The sequence below is a fragment of the Neodiprion pinetum genome, chromosome 1 (genome assembly GCF_021155775.2).
Source record: "Neodiprion pinetum isolate iyNeoPine1 chromosome 1, iyNeoPine1.2, whole genome shotgun sequence".
In the NCBI taxonomy this organism is placed as follows: domain Eukaryota; kingdom Metazoa; phylum Arthropoda; class Insecta; order Hymenoptera; family Diprionidae; genus Neodiprion; species Neodiprion pinetum.
The window spans coordinates 12,895,574-12,915,887 of record NC_060232.1 but is presented as its reverse complement, the minus strand read 5'-3'; the positions used below and the strand labels follow the sequence as shown (position 1 = coordinate 12,915,887).

Genomic DNA, 20,314 nt, shown 5'->3' with positions numbered 1-20,314 from the left:
ATCTCGTGCGCGACAACGTAAACTTACTCGTGTTATTCAAACAAGACGATATGAACCTGAGACACGTATACAACGATCATGTGAACACCGATATGTCTTACACAGAGTTTAAAAGTGTGTGCTCTGCATGCTGGAACGGTGAGAAGTACGGGTTTCTGGTGATCGACAAAGACAGTGAGCTCAACGAAGGACGATACAGGAGGGGATTCGATTCTTTTGTTAGCCTGGAAAAGGAATAAAATTTACCGTTTTCGAGCGAGAGACGCAGTAGCGCTGCAGACTCAGTTGCGTCAACATGCAGAGCTCTGAAATTTCCAAGCAAAAAGATGTCCTACATCAGATCGCTCAAGCAAGTGCTGCGATCCGTCGAAAACACAGATTGCTCAAGTCGGGCAGGGAATCTACGACTCAGAAATTGAGTGACGTTTTCAAACCAGTAGTGACTCCGTTGCAAGAACTGGTGAATGTTACAAAAGACACCAAACCTGTCAAACAAGAGGTGGAAGAAATTAAAGAAGAAATAAAGGAGATGAAAAATGAAACGAAAAATGAAACTGTCTCGGAAATGGACGATTCCTTTGCTTCGGCGGGGAATGAAACAGTCGTAGAAACACCGGTCGAGGACGAGTATTTTGCACTGATGAGAGATGCGAAGACAAAAGGCGAATTGGACAACGTGTACGGTGTACGCAACCTCTCAAACGGACTGATGATCGGTGATTCGTTGATATCTTTTGAGAGTGACTACGTTCGTATTGGCGACACGTGTTACCCGAAAACGAAGGGTTTGCTGGAACTTTTGTTCAAAAAGAAGCCCGACGGTTCTTCTGTGAGCGCCGGAGATCGGGAAAATTTTAAAAACATAATCCTCGCAACGAACGCGCATAAGAAGTATTACTCATCCGACGGGGCTGTTCGAAACGATAACAGTTACAAATTTAGAAATGTCATTGCCGAATTAATGGATTATTCTCCGTCACCTCGCCGAAAGGGTAAAGGTCTACTTCCGCAAGCTATGATCACTCGACAAGGTGTTGAAACGGAATACGTCTTCTGGGATGATCCAAACGAGTTGGTGGAGCGTCTTCGTTTACTCCTGGCATCTCAGGCAGCGGGAAATCCGAGTCACAATAACGAAATAATCTCCATTATCGAAGAGCTACGCGAAGCAGGAATCATTTATTAAGCAGCTCCCGTCATTTTTGCATTCATTACCGAGATGAGCATCGACGTGTTTGGACGTCAGCTGAATAAAAACACGACCGCGAGCACTCGCGGTCCTCCGGGTGTCGGGTTTCAAATAACAGCGGACGGGCATTACGATATACGGAACAAGAGACTGTGCAACGTCGCGGATCCCGCAGAGCCGAACAATGCTGTAACTTTAAAAACCTTGAGACGAAAATTCAGCGTGCTGCAAAAACGAATCGACAACCTCGATCAAATGATCAAAGCTTTGGAGATCACCACGGAGAAAGCCTTGGATACCTTCTACACAGACTTTAAAACAGGCAGAGACTTGTCGATTCGAAACGCGGAAATCATTTCCAAATTGGACACCAGACTAATAGCGTTGGAATATGAACGAGGAAAAGCAAGCACTGGTGACGGAACTGCATAAGCCTGCACGCCGGAATTACCCGCGTCGACGTGTAGACGTGCGCGGCATCGACGAGACCTGGCAGGCGGATCTTGTTGATATGACGTCGTACGCTGGGCAACACAAAGGCTACAAGTACATGCTCACAGTCATTGATGTCTTTTCAAAGTATGCGTGGGCTGTACCGATAAAGAGCAAGTCTGGAGATGATGTTACGAAGGCAATGGAATCTGTGCTTGTCCAAGGACGGGTACCGAAAAATTTACACGTCGACAGAGGAACGGAATTTTACAACTCGAAATTCGAATCGCTTATGACACGCTACGGAATCAAACTTTACTCCACGTACAGTAATTTGAAGGCTTCGATCTGTGAACGTTTCAATCGCACGCTGAAAGGTAAAATGTGGACACGGTTCAGCATGCAAGGAAGCTACAAGTGGCTCGATATCTTATCCGATTTGGTTTCGGCTTACAACAACGCCAAACACCGAACCATAAGAATGAAACCGTCGGATGTCACCGTTGCAAACGAGAGGCTGTTATTACGTCAGGCGTACGGAGGGCTTCGAGCGATACCTACCGTATTGGCAAAGTTCAAATCCGGCGACAAAGTTCGAATCAGCAAATTCAAAAATGTCTTCGAGAAAGGTTACACTCCCAATTGGACGACCGAAATATTCACGATAAGTCGAGTGGAAAATACTCATCCTGTGACGTACAAGCTCAAAGACTACCGAGATCAACCCATCGCTGGTGGTTTCTACGAACAAGAGCTTCTCAAGGTTAAGCATCCGGATATCTATCTGGTGGAGAAGGTGCTCAAGAAGCGTGGAAGAAAAATATACGTTAAATGGTTAGGTTTTGACAATACACACAACAGTTGGATAAACGAATCGGACATGTAACATTTTAATAAATGAATTTTTTTTGTAAAAACGTATGTCCCTCTTTATTTTATATCCGATACACAACAAGTATGCGTCTTTTTTAGACAATCGACAGACATGGTACAGTTATAAATTACAAAGCTTAGGCTTGTAGCCCCACGGAAGCGTGTCGGTTGTATTTTGAAACACGATCCGCTTGTCGTCATTCCAGCTCAGTGCTACTTTCTGCTGTTCTACGGTGTATACCTCGTGCTTTCGACTCATGATCAAATGCTGATTTGAGGATAGATTTTCACGTTTCAACGCACAGTCCAAATAATCGTTAAAGGTTATTTTTCTTAACGCTGATCCTCTGACTCCTTTGGCACGTTTAGTGTCTGTCTCATCTCCCATGACTCGGAATGCGTACAGTTTAGCTCGTAACCCTACAAATTCGAGCATGATTTTGCCGTTGTTCTCGTCTTTCATCAAACCGAGAACTTTTTTGTTCGCTAGAGGCATTCCATAAGCGTTGTCAAGAGGATAATCCGACGTTCGATTCGTTTTTGCAGCACGCTGAATTTTCGTCTCAAGGTTTTTAAAGTTACAGCATTGTTCGGCTCTGCGGGATCCGCGACGTTGCACAGTCTCTTGTTCCGTATATCGTAATGCCCGTCCGCTGTTATTTGAAACCCGACACCCGGAGGACCGCGAGTGCTCGCGGTCGTGTTTTTATTCAGCTGACGTCCAAACACGTCGATGCTCATCTCGGTAATGAATGCAAAAATGACGGGAGCTGCTTAATAAATGATTCCTGCTTTGCGTAGCTTTTCGATAATGGAGATTATTTCGTTATTGTGACTCGGATTTCCCGCTGCCTGAGATGCCAGGAGTAAACGAAGACGCTCCACCAACTCGTTTGGATCATCCCAGAAGACGTATTCCGTTTCAACACCTTGTCGAGTGATCATAGCTTGCGGAAGTAGACCTTTACCCTTTCGGCGAGGTGACGGAGAATAATCCATTAATTCGGCAATGACATTTCTAAATTTGTAACTGTTATCGTTTCGAACAGCCCCGTCGGATGAGTAATACTTCTTATGCGCGTTCGTTGCGAGGATTATGTTTTTAAAATTTTCCCGATCTCCGGCGCTCACAGAAGAACCGTCGGGCTTCTTTTTGAACAAAAGTTCCAGCAAACCCTTCGTTTTCGGGTAACGCGTGTCGCCAATACGAACGTAGTCACTCTCAAAAGATATCAACGAATCACCGATCATCAGTCCGTTTGAGAGGTTGCGTACACCGTACACGTTGTCCAATTCGCCTTTTGTCTTCGCATCTCTCATCAGTGCAAAATACTCGTCCTCGACCGGTGTTTCTACGACTGTTTCATTCCCCGCCGAAGCAAAGGAATCGTCCATTTCCGAGACAGTTTCATTTTTCGTTTCATTTTTCATCTCCTTTATTTCTTCTTTAATTTCTTCCACCTCTTGTTTGACAGGTTTGGTGTCTTTTGTAACATTCACCAGTTCTTGCAACGGAGTCACTACTGGTTTGAAAACGTCACTCAATTTCTGAGTCGTAGATTCCCTGCCCGACTTGAGCAATCTGTGTTTTCGACGGATCGCAGCACTTGCTTGAGCGATCTGATGTAGGACATCTTTTTGCTTGGAAATTTCAGAGCTCTGCATGTTGACGCAACTGAGTCTGCAGCGCTACTGCGTCTCTCGCTCGAAAACGGTAAATTTTATTCCTTTTCCAGGCTAACAAAAGAATCGAATCCCCTCCTGTATCGTCCTTCGTTGAGCTCACTGTCTTTGTCGATCACCAGAAACCCGTACTTCTCACCGTTCCAGCATGCAGAGCACACACTTTTAAACTCTGTGTAAGACATATCGGTGTTCACATGATCGTTGTATACGTGTCTCAGGTTCATATCGTCTTGTTTGAATAACACGAGTAAGTTTACGTTGTCGCGCACGAGATGTTTGGGAATACGCGCGTACGTCTGACAGAGATAGAAACAGTCAACGTCGTGATGTCTACCCATGCAAAAGTAGGCTCTAATATTGTCCTGCTTCTCGCACGCTACATCGTCAAATATGATTATTGAGTCGGGCCGTGCTTCTTCCGGTGGAATCACTTGCTCACGCTCGGTAAACGCAAAATACTCCGTATTCTCAACATGGTCCAGGATTGCTTCAACAATCGGTACTCGCCATCAAACCCAACAATAATACATTACGCAGCGAAATCACATGCAACCACACGATTAACTTTGAGCCGAATGATTCCATTGCTCAACTTTTGGGATTTACACCACGTGTATTGGAGGTTGACAAAACTCACGAATCGGACGTGCCTGTAACTATACTCAAGGTCAACGCGTTGCGAGTCGAGTGTAGCATTACAACGGGTGCCTACGTCAATGGACACAAAGTACACACTATTCACGAGTTTTTCCCGACCGTCCCACCAGGATATAAGATCGTGGAAGTACCGTCGCACGTCATTTACCTTCCGATCACCGTCAAGACCATAGATCACGTTCAGCTCCGGTTAGTGGATCAAGACGGAGACCTGGTTAATTTTCGTGGAGAAGTTATCACTGTGAGACTACACATCAAATCGCAATAAACGATGGGAATTGTATATAACAGACTGTCGAAGAGTAGGTATATCAGTAAGTCGACATGCCCCGATCAAGTCAGTCGTCGTTCGATTCCCGAACCGCTAACACCTCGAAACGTGGAGTTCCTGATAGCTCTGGGTCTGAAACTGACACCTTTTGGAAGAGGAATTTCCGACAAATAAAAATCCGATTTTGCTTTTTTATCATCTGCTACGTGCCATGGAGGAGGAAATCTTGAGCATTCAAACACCAGTCGTCTTTGACGATGCGGCTGAAACATCGGCGTACTGCTTGATCGTTCACGATCGTATTGTCGAATACAACCCGCTCAGTGGTGGGGTGAAAAAGTTGGTATAAAAGCTGACCCGTTTCCACCATCTCGCACAGTTCAAAGATGGAGCTCATCGTTGACGTACAAGGCTTTCGTAGACCTCTCAACAACACCTTCACGTTAAAAGAAATGGCTGTAATTTCAATCTACTCGGAAGCATCTCCTTCAGTGTTTTTCTTCAAACCACCTTACAAATGGAATTTACTGGACGTCAAATATAAAAGCCAAAATTCTTGGTTAGAACGCGATTTTCACGGCTTACGTTGGAGCTGTGGAACCGTACCTTTTGAGGAAGTTGAGCGGACCATTCAAGACAGGCTGTGCAAAGCTCAAACCGTGTACGTAAAAGGAGAAGAAAAACGAGATTGGTTGCTCAAAATCGTTCCGAAAGTTGAAATCATCGATATGTTGGACTTTGACTGCCCGTCGCTTGAAACCCTGCAAAAACTTCAGCTGTGTCTCTGAGATGCGACCTTCACACAATACCCAACGCAATCTGTGCAGCACGAAACGTTTGCATACTCCAGAATTGGCTACAAAATCATCGTACTGTCCGGATGGCGAGGCTGTACGATTTGTGTTACTGCGCAGAAGCGTCTACAAGAACGGTCCCGCATTCCTGGCGAATATATCACCCTGGTCATGACACTGTTGAATAGAATTATTGTACTATTTTTTGTGAAGTAATTGTCAACCGTACTCTAAAAATTGTACTCAATAAAACTTTTAAAGAATATTCATGAAATAATTTTATACCTTCACCTTAGCTCTTAAGAGAGAATTTTTTTCAGAAGCTTATGTAAGATTCGACCTTGCTCTCCATCCTTAACCGAGCTGTACTCAAACCGAGTTTTGCATTCCTAGAGCGATAGTAACCCAACACCGCAGGCTCTGACCGCGGCTATCGGCCGACCTTGCACTCCGGTCTGAACCCGTCCAAATACTCATCGTAGAGTTGCAGCTCGAAACCCTCCGTCTTTGCTTAGTGGTGTTCGGACATTTTCTTAGATTTTGAGACTTAATTCTAGATACAAAACGTACGTAGGATTAAAGGTATACAGGATAAATGAAAAAATATTCATAATTTCAATCTTTTTTGTTTATTATACGTAAGACTTACACACAGAACATTGTTTGAACCGTGGATGAATTTTGTGGAAGTAGAGGGGGATCGCATAGTTCATTTAAGGCGCATAACTGCATGAAAATTCGAACTTGTTGAATTCTCCACCAAGGTATTTCATTTGCAGACGATTTTCCCCGGCCATGCTACACATTTCAGTCAGCTGACTGGAATCTTCTTGTAGAACTCTTGCGATTCTCGGTGGTAAGAAGACGTTGTATTCTCCATCGATTGTCGCCAGAACACGTACCCCGAATTTTGTTTTAACCAGTCGTAACCCGTTGACGTCATACACTCCCCCAATTTCGAGTTCCGACATCTTCTTGGTTGGCAGATTCTCCAGGCGGCTGACGTGGTTAACTTTTGCTAGATCCATCGCGTTTCGAGGTTATTTCACGAGTGAGAACAGTTCACAATGAGAATACGATGAGAACAGAGTGACGATCACGATAGACGTCTTTTTATAGGGCAGCTGTACGGATGCGCGCGCACCTTTTGGCATTCCAAGAGCGATAGTAACCCGACACCGCAGGCTCTGTACCGCGACTAATTCTCGGAACCATTAATTTTGGAATGTCACGTGGTTGATAAGGTGGGAAAGGAATGTGAGGTGGTTGACGTAACACGTCAGCAGTCCTACCGTGGGAAAGGAATTCGGAGTGGTTCATGTTACACATCAGCAAATTCTCGGAACCATTAATTTTGGAATGTCACGTGGTTGATAAGGTGGTTAGACAAAACAATGCGTTCGACAAGTTTCGACGGCGAGCGGTATGCGGTCAAAGGATTTCGGTGCGACGTTGGGACAAACAATTCTCGGAACCATTAATTTTGGAATGTCACGTGGTTGATAACGTGGGAAAGGAATGTGAGGCGGTTGACGTTACACGTCAGCAGTCCTACCGTGGGAAAGGAATTCGGAGTGGTTCATGTTACACATCAGCAGTCCTATCGTGGGACAGGCGAGCACTACAGACCTTCGGTCGGTAAGATTGTCGGTAAAACAGCACGATTTTGACCCTCGATCGATACAACTGTCGGTAAGGTTGCACGGTTTTGACCTTCGGTACGGCAGACTGTGACGTCATCGCGGAAAAGGGTTTGAGTCTGGGCTGCGCGGAGCGGCTCGGTCGGTAAAGAAGGTGTTTGTACTCAGAACCCGCCTTGCTTATCTACTGAGACCCAATATCAGAAATTGGTGCAGACAATGAAGGAGGAGCGGTTGCTCTAGCAGTATCTGGGCGGTCAGTACGGTCAAATTGAATTAAAAGATGCGTCGACTCTTGCCTAATTTGTACACCGTACCTGGACAACGTGTGCAGCGTCTCCATTTATTTTACGTTTCATAACCTTCAAGGAAATTGTATACAGTTTTTCACAAAGCTTTTATTTTATACCACTTAATAGTACGACGTTCAATATTAAATAAAAAAATATTAAAACTTATATGTCATTATCACTTAGCGCTAAACCATCCTGTCCACCTTAAATCCAACAAATTTTTGTAACAGCAATTCGAATCGACTTTTACAATCTAAGAAAGTGCTATTTTGAACACCGATCAGGTTTTTTAAGCTACGTTTGAACCTCGTAACTGTAACGTAAACTGTACGATGAGATTTCAGCGGACTCAGTCAAGGATAGAGTGCAAGGTCGACCAATATCTGAGTTAGCGTACGTTTGAAGCCGCAGGTCCCACGGAGTTGGGTTACTATCGCTCTTGGAATGCGAAACATGATTATGTTGGTGTACAGATTAGTCCAGAATGAGATGCAAGGTTGAGACGCAGTTGGGATTTCGTTTGACAAGTTTTTATTTATTTTATAAAAAAAATTTTAAATATAATATATAGATATATTCGGTTACTTGAAAAAATTTTGCGAAAGGCTTCAACGATAGGAGAAAAGACGAGAATTATCACAACGATCGGACACTTGAAAGCGCGCGCGGAAAAATTCAAACGTCTCCAGAAAACGGATGGAGGTACGTGGTCGATGAAAATAATACTCGGAATCGTCGAGTTTCGACTTGACGTTGAACGGCCCGCGGTCAAAGGATTTCGGGGCGACGTCGAATTCTGTAAGTTTCTGAAATAAACTCTTAGCTGACAGGATAGAGGTTCTTAATTAAAACGGTTGGTCTTGATGATAAAAAAAAATATTTTGTTGGAAAAACTTAAGCGAGTGAGTATGAGGTGATTATTACGATAGATTATTTTACAGACTTCCTTGCTGACTGACACATTTTTCTTTTGTTGTTCTGCGCATGCCGTTGAACGCTGCACGGATACTCGTATGCTTAAGGCGCACTCACATCTGCACGTTTTATAAATCCTTAAACCTAATTTACATGGATCGTTTTTAGAGTAATTAATCTTAACACTCCTCCTTAAGGGTAAGTTTCATTGATGTTTGTTTAAAAAAATGTATTTATTCAAAGAATTCACCGAGTGGTTTCGTGCAGCCAGATATCACCTGACTTATCATAAGTTAAGTGTATCAGAGTGTCAATAAACCCAAAAAATAAACCATGAACCACCGTATCAAGTTGCGAAACGAGGTGTATAAGCTCCGTTAGATGTTCATCGTTGAGCCGCCTCTCAATGTTGCGATCTATATGTATGAGGCGTATATTTGGAAAATCAGGTTCCGGATACATCACATCGGGTGGCTTCGGCTCTGGACTTGGCGGTAGGTTGAAAACGTTGGGTACCATGGTCTGGGGAAGAAAAAATGTGGTGAATTCAAAATATGAGTACGTTGAAACATGACGTTCACCAAAAAAAGGGTATATTCAGAAAATTTGAAGATGTTTCAGTAGTTGAAAAATGTTAAGGCGAGAAACGAATTCGAAAGCTATTAAGCTGAGTTTGGAGATTTTTGAGTAATTGAAAATGTTTTTAAAATCACTTGAACTTTCCTAAGTAGTTGGAAATATATCTAATTTTTTCGAACAAAAGAATTAAAGGAGTGTGATAAATTGAAAAAATTTACGTCAGGTAGCAATTGGTATAAGGACTTACCGTTTCTTTTCTGGCAAAGTATATATATTCGAAGGCACAAGACACTTTACACCACTTGAGTTTGACTGTCAATCAGCTGTTCCAGGACTGGCAGTCTTATATAATGAACCCTTGTGTTTATGTTTTGCAAACGTAAAAATTTGATATCGTAGGGTGGTCCCGATGTTCACCGAATGTCATGCCGATTCATGTAATTGTTCTGATGCGTACCGCTCCACGCACATGGACAGCCTCGCGCGTTGGGCAAATCATCATCATTAACAGCAGAAATTGAAAAATGGATAAAAGTCGGAAGTCGAAATATTCAGCTTCTTAACAAAATTTTCCGTAATGGTCGTACTTGGTTATATGATAGATGTTTCACTCACTTTCAGATCAAAACGCACATACTGTCCTGGTGATATTCCACAATCTGTCAGATTACGATTCGCATTTTCCGATTAAAGCATTGAAACCTAAACTGACGGTCAAATTACTTATCAAGCAAAACTACGTTATTCATTATCGCGTTTTAAAACAATGTTTAGAGTTAGGTTTCAAATTAATCACAATTCATCGAATTCTCAAGTTCAGACAAGCAGCGTGGTTTAAAAAATACATGGATTTGAGAAAAAAAATCAAACATTAAATTCGAGAAAATTTTTTATAAATCAATGAACAACGCTGTTTTTCGGTGAGACAATGGAGAACGTTCGGAAATACAGAGATGTTGGATTGATTACGAAATAGGGTGGAAGATACGGTGCTAGAGCTACTATAGCCAAAACAAATTTCCACAGCTGTACAATCTTCAATGAAAATATGATAATAGTTGAAATGCGTAAAAACGAGAGTCAAACTCAACAAACCAATGTATGCAGGCTTCTCCATTTAAGATCTTTAAAATCCTTTATTCACAATTTCCAGTATAGAAACGAAATTTGGACATCAGGCAAAATTAATGTATACCGACGCGGATAGTTTAATATACCACTTCACCGCCCCCGATATTTACGAATTTTCATCTAGAGACATAGGAAAATTTATACCATCATACTGTAGCACTGGGCTGAAATGCGGATACGAGCTGGTCACGTTAGGATGGTTGTTGCCGGCTGGGAACAGAGCTGCGGTGACCGACCAAAGAAAGCAATACCCAGTGAACACATGACCTCCATATGACGTCATAGATAGGTCACATAGAGATCATCGACTTTTTACATAGATATGACATAAAAATGACTTTATTGATGACTCTGATATGATGTCATGTAGTATGACATCATTATGACATAGTGCTGACATAAAATTTGACTTTTATATGACGTCATGATTGTGACTTAAATATTACGTAAATATTATGTCTTATCCCTATCATATGTGTGACGTCACATCAAAGTCATAAATTTATATATTATTTACGTAAGAAATAAATCATACAATTACATAAATTACAAGTCATATTCTGACGTCAAAAGGATATCATAATACCGTCATATTCTTACGTAAGAAACAACTCATAATTTTACGTAAAATTGATGTACGATGAACGTCATACTTAAGCATCAGCTTCCGGTCATTCTTTTACATACGAGTGACATAATACTAATGTCACGACGGTATAAAAAAAAACGATCAACGATACTTTTCTATTTATGTTCTATGTTGTATCATGTATTGATTTAATAATTCATAAGTGGAATTTCATATGACATTTCTTAATTTTTACTTTTATATTTAGTGTCCAAATTTAACTTACCGCAAATTCTCTTTAAATGCAAACATTAAATGTATTTTTAACATTGAAAATATTAGGATATTGTCATAAATAAAATATATAAACTAATTTCAAAATTAATTATTATATTGTAATAGAGGTACAGTAACAAAATAATCACTATTTATAAATGAAAAATATAAACATTTTGACTTTACAAGTTCTGTTGTAACAGTTATATTATTATAAGCATTCTTAAATACTTTTTATCACTATGACATCAGAGTTATGTCATCGAGATGTCAGGTAAGTTATAATCATGTCAGCCAGACGTCACAATTTTGTAAGCAACTTTACATCACTATTTTACCTCAAATTTAAGTCATCTTGACGTCAGCTAAATAACAAGTACGTCAGCTGGACGTCATATTTTTGTAAGCTTCCGGTACCGACTTTAATTCTCTATGACATCAGAGTTATGTCATTTTGACGTCAGTTAAGTCATAATGATGTCAATTGGAGGTCATATTTACGTCATTTATCTTACGTAAGAATCTTACGTCAGGAAGTGGGAAATTATGAGTCATATGTGACTCATATATGACTCACATCTTACGTAAATCATGACGTGACATGACGTCATTCTGACATCAGTTTGACATAATTGTGTTCACTGGGTATGAGTCGCTGTTACGAATGTTGACGACAGCCTTCTTATCTTGAATATCCTTAGGGAATGGTATGTATGTGAACACACCTCCTCGTACTAGTACGTACTTGTTAATATTCACAATCAAATCGATTATTTCGATCAACGGTCAACCAGAGTCTTTTTCTTGGAAAGTTACCACTTTGGTCAACACGTCTGATATTTTGGGTTCCAAATCGAATTCACTTTTGAATTTCTGTCGGTGAAGATTTCTTAGATAAAATCTTAAGCACCGTCTCCATGATTTTATTAATTTTCAAGCAATTTTCTGAATCCTTGTTTGTTTTTTCTCCTTTCAATCGCACATACTTGACAAAGCTATCGTTGCAAGATTTGCTTTAGAAGGACTGCTTTACGCTAGCACGGTCCCTTTTGTCGGCAAGCAACAACAGCCTGACTTACGCATTGTCGAAAATTCGCGGACAACCGTATGCAATATTCTTTAATGAAAATTTCAAGATATTTCTCGAACGAACCTGCAGCGCGTGTAAGATGGCGAGGCAGTTCTTGGAACTCGGCGAAGAAGTTTCGCACGCCTCATGTACGAGAGAGAGCTGGAGAGTGAACTAATCGCTAGAGTTATACATGGAACTGTGATAGGCCTAGTAGATATCGTTCTCCAAGAGCGTTATGGAGATGTGTTACTTTGCCCACGGTGTCAGTTTCACGATTTCGAGGTCTACGCACTAGTGCAGGAGGACAGAGTGAGAAGGATAAATCCTGCAAACGTAACCGACAAGTGTCAACCACTTCATGATTTGGTATTAGTTTAATTGTGAACCTAAAACATATGAAGAAGCTGTACGAAGAGTGGGGTGCTCCGTCCGTCTGATGAATTCATCAGCAGTCAAGCTTTCAAACTGTCAAGGTGGGTGATCCAAATCAGTGCACTCATACATTTTTTTTACCTAGAGTGTACAAAAATTCACAAAAAAGTCATCGAAATGGCGGAGCAATTGAATGAAAGTAAGATTGATTATTTTTTTGAAAATACTATATATCAGAGCACATAGCTCAGAAAATAATTTCTTTCAGCTTGCATGGCTAGTTGGTTTAATAACACCGATCCAGCAATTTTTGACATCATCCGGATTGCTGGATCGGTGGTTCCACTGCGGATCCGCTGGGCGGATCGTGAACGCGACATCCGAAATCGGTTCTATGCCACCACTGTCTGCCGTAGGGTCTTGTACTCGAGGGGGCCACAGGGTGTGTATTGCGTAAACTGCGCGCGGGAGGAGGGTCTCGATGAGAGAGCATCGTTTTCGAAACACGAAAGAATACCGTTCTCTCGCATCGAAAGTCTACCATCCTGCGCGCGATGTCATCGTGTCCAAAAAGAATTGCAAACGCAACGATGTGACCTCTGCAGACATCTTCTGGAATTGTACTGTCAGAAGGAAAAGATGGTTTACTACCCAGAAGATGTCTTACGCAACTCGCCTACATGAGAGCATGTAAATATGCAATTTGTAAATTTTCAGAATTCTAGGTTTCTCAAATTTATTAGAAAGTGCATCAAATATGTGTTTTCTTTGTTTCAGATCTCCTTAAGACTCAACCAACGGCAGACAGTGGTAGTCTATTACCCAGACGATGTCTTACATAACTCGCGTCCATGAGAGCATGTAAATATACAATTTGCAAATTTTCGTAATTCTAGGTTTCTTAAATTTTTCAGAAATTACATTAAATATGTGCTTTCTTTGTTTCAGATTTCTTTAATGATCAACCAACGACAGACAGTTCAATAGTGGTAGTATTTAGTAGTAGTGTATCATATAGTAATATACGAATAATTTCACAGTAGATGACATCGAGACTTCTCCCACCACAACACCAAGGAGAAGGAGAGCCAGAGGACCTCAGAGGGATTAACCAACGCCATTCGATTCCTGAAGTCAGACCCGAGCAGTCGCGAAAACCTTGGAAAAGAATTTAGTGCATTTCAAAAATCAAGAAAAAAGTGTCCGACGCAAGTTATCTCCGCACGTTCGCCAGGGCGACAGCGAACAAGGCGTGCGCGGTCTGCCACGAGAGCCAGACGAGTTGCGCCAATTGGATAAATTGCTACTTGAGATGGGCAGACCTGGCAGGTGGTTCGGACCTCAGCCCCTGCCCTATATGTGAAACAGAACGACCAGAAAATGAGCAGCTGAGCCACGCAATCTCGTGCCTATCGAAGTACGAGATGGCGATACGAGCACCGGCACGAGAACCAGCACCCGAACGAGCACCAGCACCAGCACCAGCACCGGCTGAGGCGGCGGCTTCGACCGCCTCGCCGAAGCTGGCGAAGGTACCTCCGCCGGCGAAAACGACGTCAGCGACGATGACCCGGGCGGTGGACAAGGTGAGGCGCGGCATCTGCCCGACCTGCGGGAGGAAAGAAAACGACCAGCACTGCGAGGAGTGCTACTTGGAGCGCTACCTCTCGCGCCGGAGGTAGGGAAGTGAATAAATAATCGATTTTTATTTTAATCGATTATTTTTTTTATCGTCGATTTTTTTATAACCGATTTTATTAATGGTGAACATCGATTTTTAAAAAATCGATTATTAGAATTACACATTTTAAATTGATTTTTGTAAATAGTGCCATCTGTGCGACGAATGGGTAAGTAAGTTTATTGAGCATGTCGATAAAAAAGCAGCGCCATCGGTACTAAGATATAATAAGCTGTGATATTTTTTGTTTTTATTTTCATCTTTTTGAAGTGTCAAAATAATTCCCATTAACCTTAAAAATGTCTTTCACTGGTAAAACACCTAAAAGTTGCTGGCGAAAGTATTTTGTAATAAATAAGGACAATGCCACTGCACAATGTAAATATTGTCCAAAAGCATTAAAAACGTGTAGTAACACTACAAACTTAAAACAGCATATGGAAAGGAAACATTCCGCTGTTTTAGAAGTTGACGAGGTAACACTAATCATTTAATGCAAAAAGTCATTATTTATTCTTTGTTATGGTCTTTATGAGAGCAAATCATAAAATTCAAATAATAAGTAAATTTTATATGCATTAATTGCAAATATTTTAGACTTATGAAAATAAAATTTGATTCTCTATTTCTTACTCCATAGTAACATCATTTCAGAGGTTAATAACGCATTTATGATTATATATTTCTCTATTTAATTCTGAAATCAAAAATGCATGTCATCAAAAGGTGTTTTAGCTATTATTCATTTTTTAAAAATTAATGTAAATAATAATTTCGATGAAATAATGAATAAATATTCAATTTAATTTAATTTTTATTTTTATCGCTACAGAATTCATGTGCAGTTGCTATTCAGGATATTAATAACTGTGATAATATCAATCCATTGGCACAAACTTCGAAAACAACTTTATCAACAGGAAGTGAGGCTTTATTTTCAACGCCAAAACGAGCTAAATTAAGTATTGGAGCTGCTTTTTCGAGAGTTTCTGCATATGCTCCAAATGGCGATAAAAGTAAACAAATAACGCAGACTATCGCAGAAATGATAACTCGAGACAGTCTTCCTTACAGTATGGTGGAAGGAATAGGATTCAAAAAGTTAATGAAGACTGTGGCACCTTTGTACAACGTTCCATGTCGCAAAACAATCACAGAACTTATCGACACTAAATATGAAGAAAAGAAAACTATTATCAAACAAAAATTAAAATCTATTAAAAATATCTGTCTCACAATAGATGAATGGAAGGATATGCAATTAAGAAGTTTTTTAGGTGTGACAGTGCACTTCATAGAAAACTATGAAATGCAATCTATGAGCATTGCATGTGAACCGCTACATGAGAACCATACCGGAGAATATTTATCGGAGATGATTCTTAAAGTATGTGGAGATTGGGATTTGTCTATTGAAAAAATTGTAAGTGTTACTACTGATAATGGCAGTAACATAGTTAAGGCTGTTGAAATTAGTTTTGGTCGGGCAAAACATATTCGATGTGTAGCTCATACACTGAATTTAGTGGTTGATAATTCAGTGAAATCTACTGAAGTGAAATTATTTTTGGATAAAGTTCGAAAAATTGTAACTTGGTTCCACCAAAGTGGCGTAGGCGCTGAAGAGTTGCGACAATTACAAACGCAGGAAAAAATTCCTGATGGAAAAGTGAAGCATTTAGTTGGTGACGTATCCACTAGATGGAACTCACAATTACTTATGATTGAACGTTTTATATTAATGAGTAGTGCAATAGGATCTATTTTATTAAAACATCCAAATGCACCCCAAATGCTTCAAGCAAACGAAATTGTTGTACTTAAAGAAATAGAAAAAGTTTTAAGACCTTTTCACGATGTCACTGAAAAAATGAGCGCCGAAAAATATGTGACAGCCAGTAAAGCCATACCTATGATCAAGTGTTTGAGAATTCTATTAGATGCAACAACGATAGATAGTGATTTGGCTAACCAATTAAAATATTCACTGCAAACGGAGTTGATCAAAAGATTTGAAAACATCCAAAAAGTTCACCTTTTCTCAGTCGCAACTTTTTTGGATCCTAGATTTAAAAAAATTTATTTAGATGAGCCGTTATCCTTGTCAAAGACAATCGATTATACAAACCGATATTTGAGTTTGAACATGAGAAATGATGATGTTCTAGCAGTGACCCATTCTGAATCATCGGTTTCATCAGAAGTGACGGTTAACGGACAAGATATATGGAAGGTACACCATGAAAAAATAGTGTCAGCAAACACGTCAACGACCAAGAATACAGAGCTTGACTTGTATATTGCTGCACCGTTATCAAATCTTGAGGTAGACCCTCTAAATGTATGGAAAAACTATGAAGGAACTTTTCCAAAGTTAACGAATTTAGCTGTAAAACATCTCTCAGTGATGGCCACTTCTGCACCAGCTGAAAGGCTATTTTCTAAAGCTGGGAATATTTTGAGGAAAACTCGAAATCGTATTTTAGGAAAGCGATTACCAAAATTATTATTTTTAAACTCTTTAACAGAAGACTTATGGCAATAATTTATTGAAGTTTTATTGTATGTTGTGATTCAAAGTTTGGAGAAAGCTTTCTTTTTATTTTAAAATTTGTTTTTAAATATTAACGTTTTATTTACTACTTAAACTAATCGGTTTATTTTACTTCGATTCTAGTCAAATTTTAAGTGACATTAAACATTTGTAGCGATTATTTATTTTTGTTTTTTTTTTATCATTGGAGCTCAAAGATTGAAAGAAGCTTATTTTCCTTTTCAATTTTGATATTTAACAATTATCTTTTTATTTTTCTACTTGAACTAATCAGTTTATTTTACTTTGATTCTAGTCAAATGTTAAGTACAACTAAACATTTATGGCAATTATTTATTTTAAGATCATTAATTAAACTTAAAGTTTACGAAAAACTTATTGAATTTTCTAGTTTTAAGACTAGACTTTCGTTTTAATTATTATAAATATAAGCCAGTTAATTTCATGCTTGATTTAGTCTAATATTAAACTTGACTACTGATCATTTGTGATAATACCAATTCATATATTTGAATATTCGTTTTTTTCATTATCTAAACTTAGATTGTAGCAAGTGATGTGTTTTGTATTTTAGTTTTGAGACTAAAATAATCATATTTTTATACGTATTGTTTTGTAATATTTGTACCGAATTAAATCTTTAAGAATATTAAAAATTTGTATGTGAAGAGTTCGAATCTGAATTATTAAAAAATCTGAAAATCGACGATTTGACTATTTTTTTATACTTATTACCTCGAATATTTTTCATTCGAATTAAATATTCATAATATATTTTTACTAATTCATCTTATTGGCATTTATCGTATAGAAAAATATATAAAAAATCGAAATATGAACAAAAATCGATTATTTTTGTTTAAATCGATTTTTTACCAATCGATTTATTTCTAAACAAAAAAAAATCGATATTGAGCAATCGATTTTTCCGACTCGAGGTCACATCCCTAGCCGGAGGTCGGCAAACTCCAATTGCACCCTCTGCGGCGAGAGTGTCGGCAGCAGACCGGGTCTAGAAATTTCTAGATATTGCACGAACGAAAGTGCAGTTCGTAAGATGGTGAGACAGTTCTTGAAGAAAAATTTACACACATCTCACGTACGATAGAACTGTGGTAGTGAGCTATTCGCTGGAAACTCGAGTGGATAGCGTTCTCGAAGAGCGTTAGAGGGGATGGTTTACTTTGCCTGTGGTGTTGAGTTCAAGTAGCCTAAACACAGGAAGATGCTTATCGAAAAGTGGTGCCGAGAAAAAATCAGTTGCTCTCAATCCAGCGAGGAGTGCAGGTGGGTGAGAAAAAAATCAGTGCAGTTGAAAAGTTCTTTAGTTTTATCATACAACTTATAGACTATACTTTTATGGTTCAAACAATTGTCTAACTTGTCTGTGTGTGTTTTCCATTTTTTTTTATCAGCAGAACCAACTGGAAAAGACAAAAACGTGAAGTCATCATCATCATCGGAATGGCGGAACAATTGGATGAAAGTAAGATTGATTATTTTTTGAAAAAAATATATATGTACATATCAGATCACATAGCTCAGAAAGTCATTTTTTCAGCTTGCATGGCTGGTTTATTTAACAACACCGATCCAGCAATTTTTGATATCATCCGGATTGCTGGATCGGTAGTTCCGCTACGGATCCGCTGGGCGGATCGAGAACGCGACATTCACCAGCGGTTCTATACCACCACTTCCTGCCGTAGGGTCTTGTATTTAAGGGGGCCACAGGGTGTGTATTGCGTAAACTGCGCGCGGGAGGAGGGTCTCAATGAAAGAGCATCGTTTTCGAAACACGAAAGAATACCGTTCTCTCGCATCGAAAGTCTACCATCCTGCGCGCGATGTCGTCGTGTCCAAAGAGAATTGCAAACGCAACGATGTGGCCTCTGCAGACATCTTCTGTCAGAAGGAAAAGATGGTTTACTACCCAGAAGATGTCTTACGCAACTCGCCTACATGAGAGCATGTAAATATGCACTTTGTAAATTTTCAGAATTCTAGGTTTCTCAAATTTATTAGAAAGTGCATCAAATATATGTTTTCTTTGTTTCAGATCTGTTTAAGGCTCGACCAACGGCAGACAGTGGTGGTATATTACCCAGACGATGTCTTACGTAACTCTTGTTCACGAGAAGCATGTAAATATACAATTTGTAAATTTTCATAATTCTAGGTTTCTGAAATTTTTCAGAAATTACATTAAATATGTGTTTTCTTTGGCACTAGACTAAGAGCGTTGGAATATGAACGAGGAAACGCAAGCCTGCACGCCGGAACTACCCGCATCGACGTGCGCGGCATCGACGAGACCTGGCGGGCGGATTTTGTTGACATGACGTCGTACGCTGGACGAAACAAAGGCTACAAGTACATGCTCACAGTCATTGATATCTTTTCAAAGTATGCGTGGGCTATACCGATAAAGAGTAGGTCTGAAGATGAACCCAACGGCGGACTGTGGTGGTCCATTACCCAGACGATGTCTTACGTAACTGGCGTCCATGAGAGCATGTAAATATACAATTTGTAAATTTTCACGATTCTAGGTTTCTTAAATTTTTTTAGAAAGTACATTAAATATGTCTTTTCTTTGTTTCAAATCTCTTTAATGATCAACCAACGACAGACAGTTTAATAGTAGTAGTGTATCATACAGTAATATACGAATAATGTTACAGTAGTGGGATAAACAGGGTTTTTTGAAAAAAAAAAAAATTTCACAACGGAACGCGTGTCGCTGCAGCTTCAACAGTTGACGTAAAAAGTTTGGAAAATTCTGAGTGAAAAAAGTTGAAGTCGTTGATTTGATGGATTTCGGTTGACCATCGTGGTAGAAATTGAACAAAATGTCTGATACTAATTCAAACTGTGCGCATCTAGTCATAGTTTCACGACTTTATGCTGTAGTTCGCAATGTACAGACCTTTCTTGTTTTCGATATTATTTTGATACGTTTAAGTTACGACGAATCAGGGGATATCTGGCTCCACGAAACAGATTCTTAATTTCATTAAATAAATAAGTACCAGATCATATAGTCATTGTTTTACGACCTTATGCTGTAGTTCGTAATGTACAGACCTTTTTTGTCTTCGTTGATATTTTGATACGTTTAAGTTACGACGAATCAGGGGATATCTGGCTCCACGAAACAGATTCTTAATTTCATTAAATAAATTCCAATGTATTCAACTTGCCGCCAAGTCCGGAGCCGGCGCCACAGGATGTGATGTTTCCGGGACCTGATCTACCGAACATACGTCGCATATATATACATCGTCATATCGAGACACGGCTCCAGGAGGAACAACTGCATGATCTCGTA

At 39.7% G+C, this 20,314-nt stretch overlaps 2 protein-coding genes across 3 annotated transcripts in view; one reads left to right on the top strand and one right to left on the bottom strand.

Moving 5' to 3' along the window:
• LOC124210794 (glutathione S-transferase 1-like) overlaps nucleotides 1–20,314 on the bottom strand; it is a 138,040-nt gene that overhangs the window by 51,955 nt on the left and 65,771 nt on the right. The window lies entirely within an intron of this gene.
• Nucleotides 14,173–19,504, top strand: LOC124218441 (E3 SUMO-protein ligase ZBED1-like). The gene is made up of 4 exons (XM_046624916.2): nucleotides 14,173–14,334; nucleotides 15,262–16,906; nucleotides 19,043–19,103; nucleotides 19,216–19,504. The coding sequence occupies exons 1-4, from the start codon at nucleotides 14,173–14,175 to the stop codon at nucleotides 19,502–19,504; spliced, it is 2,157 nt and encodes a 718-aa protein (XP_046480872.2).

Coding starts and splice junctions, on each gene's coding strand:
- LOC124218441 (XM_046624916.2), top strand. CDS start 14,173: ATGGCGATACGAGCACCGGCACGAGAACCAGCACCCGAACGAGCACCA. Junction 16,907..19,042: donor TTTGAGGAAAACTCGAAATC/GTATTTTAGGAA, acceptor TCTTTGTTTCAG/ATCTGTTTAAGGCTCGACCA. Junction 19,104..19,215: donor TTACCCAGACGATGTCTTAC/GTAACTCTTGTT, acceptor CTTTGGCACTAG/ACTAAGAGCGTTGGAATATG.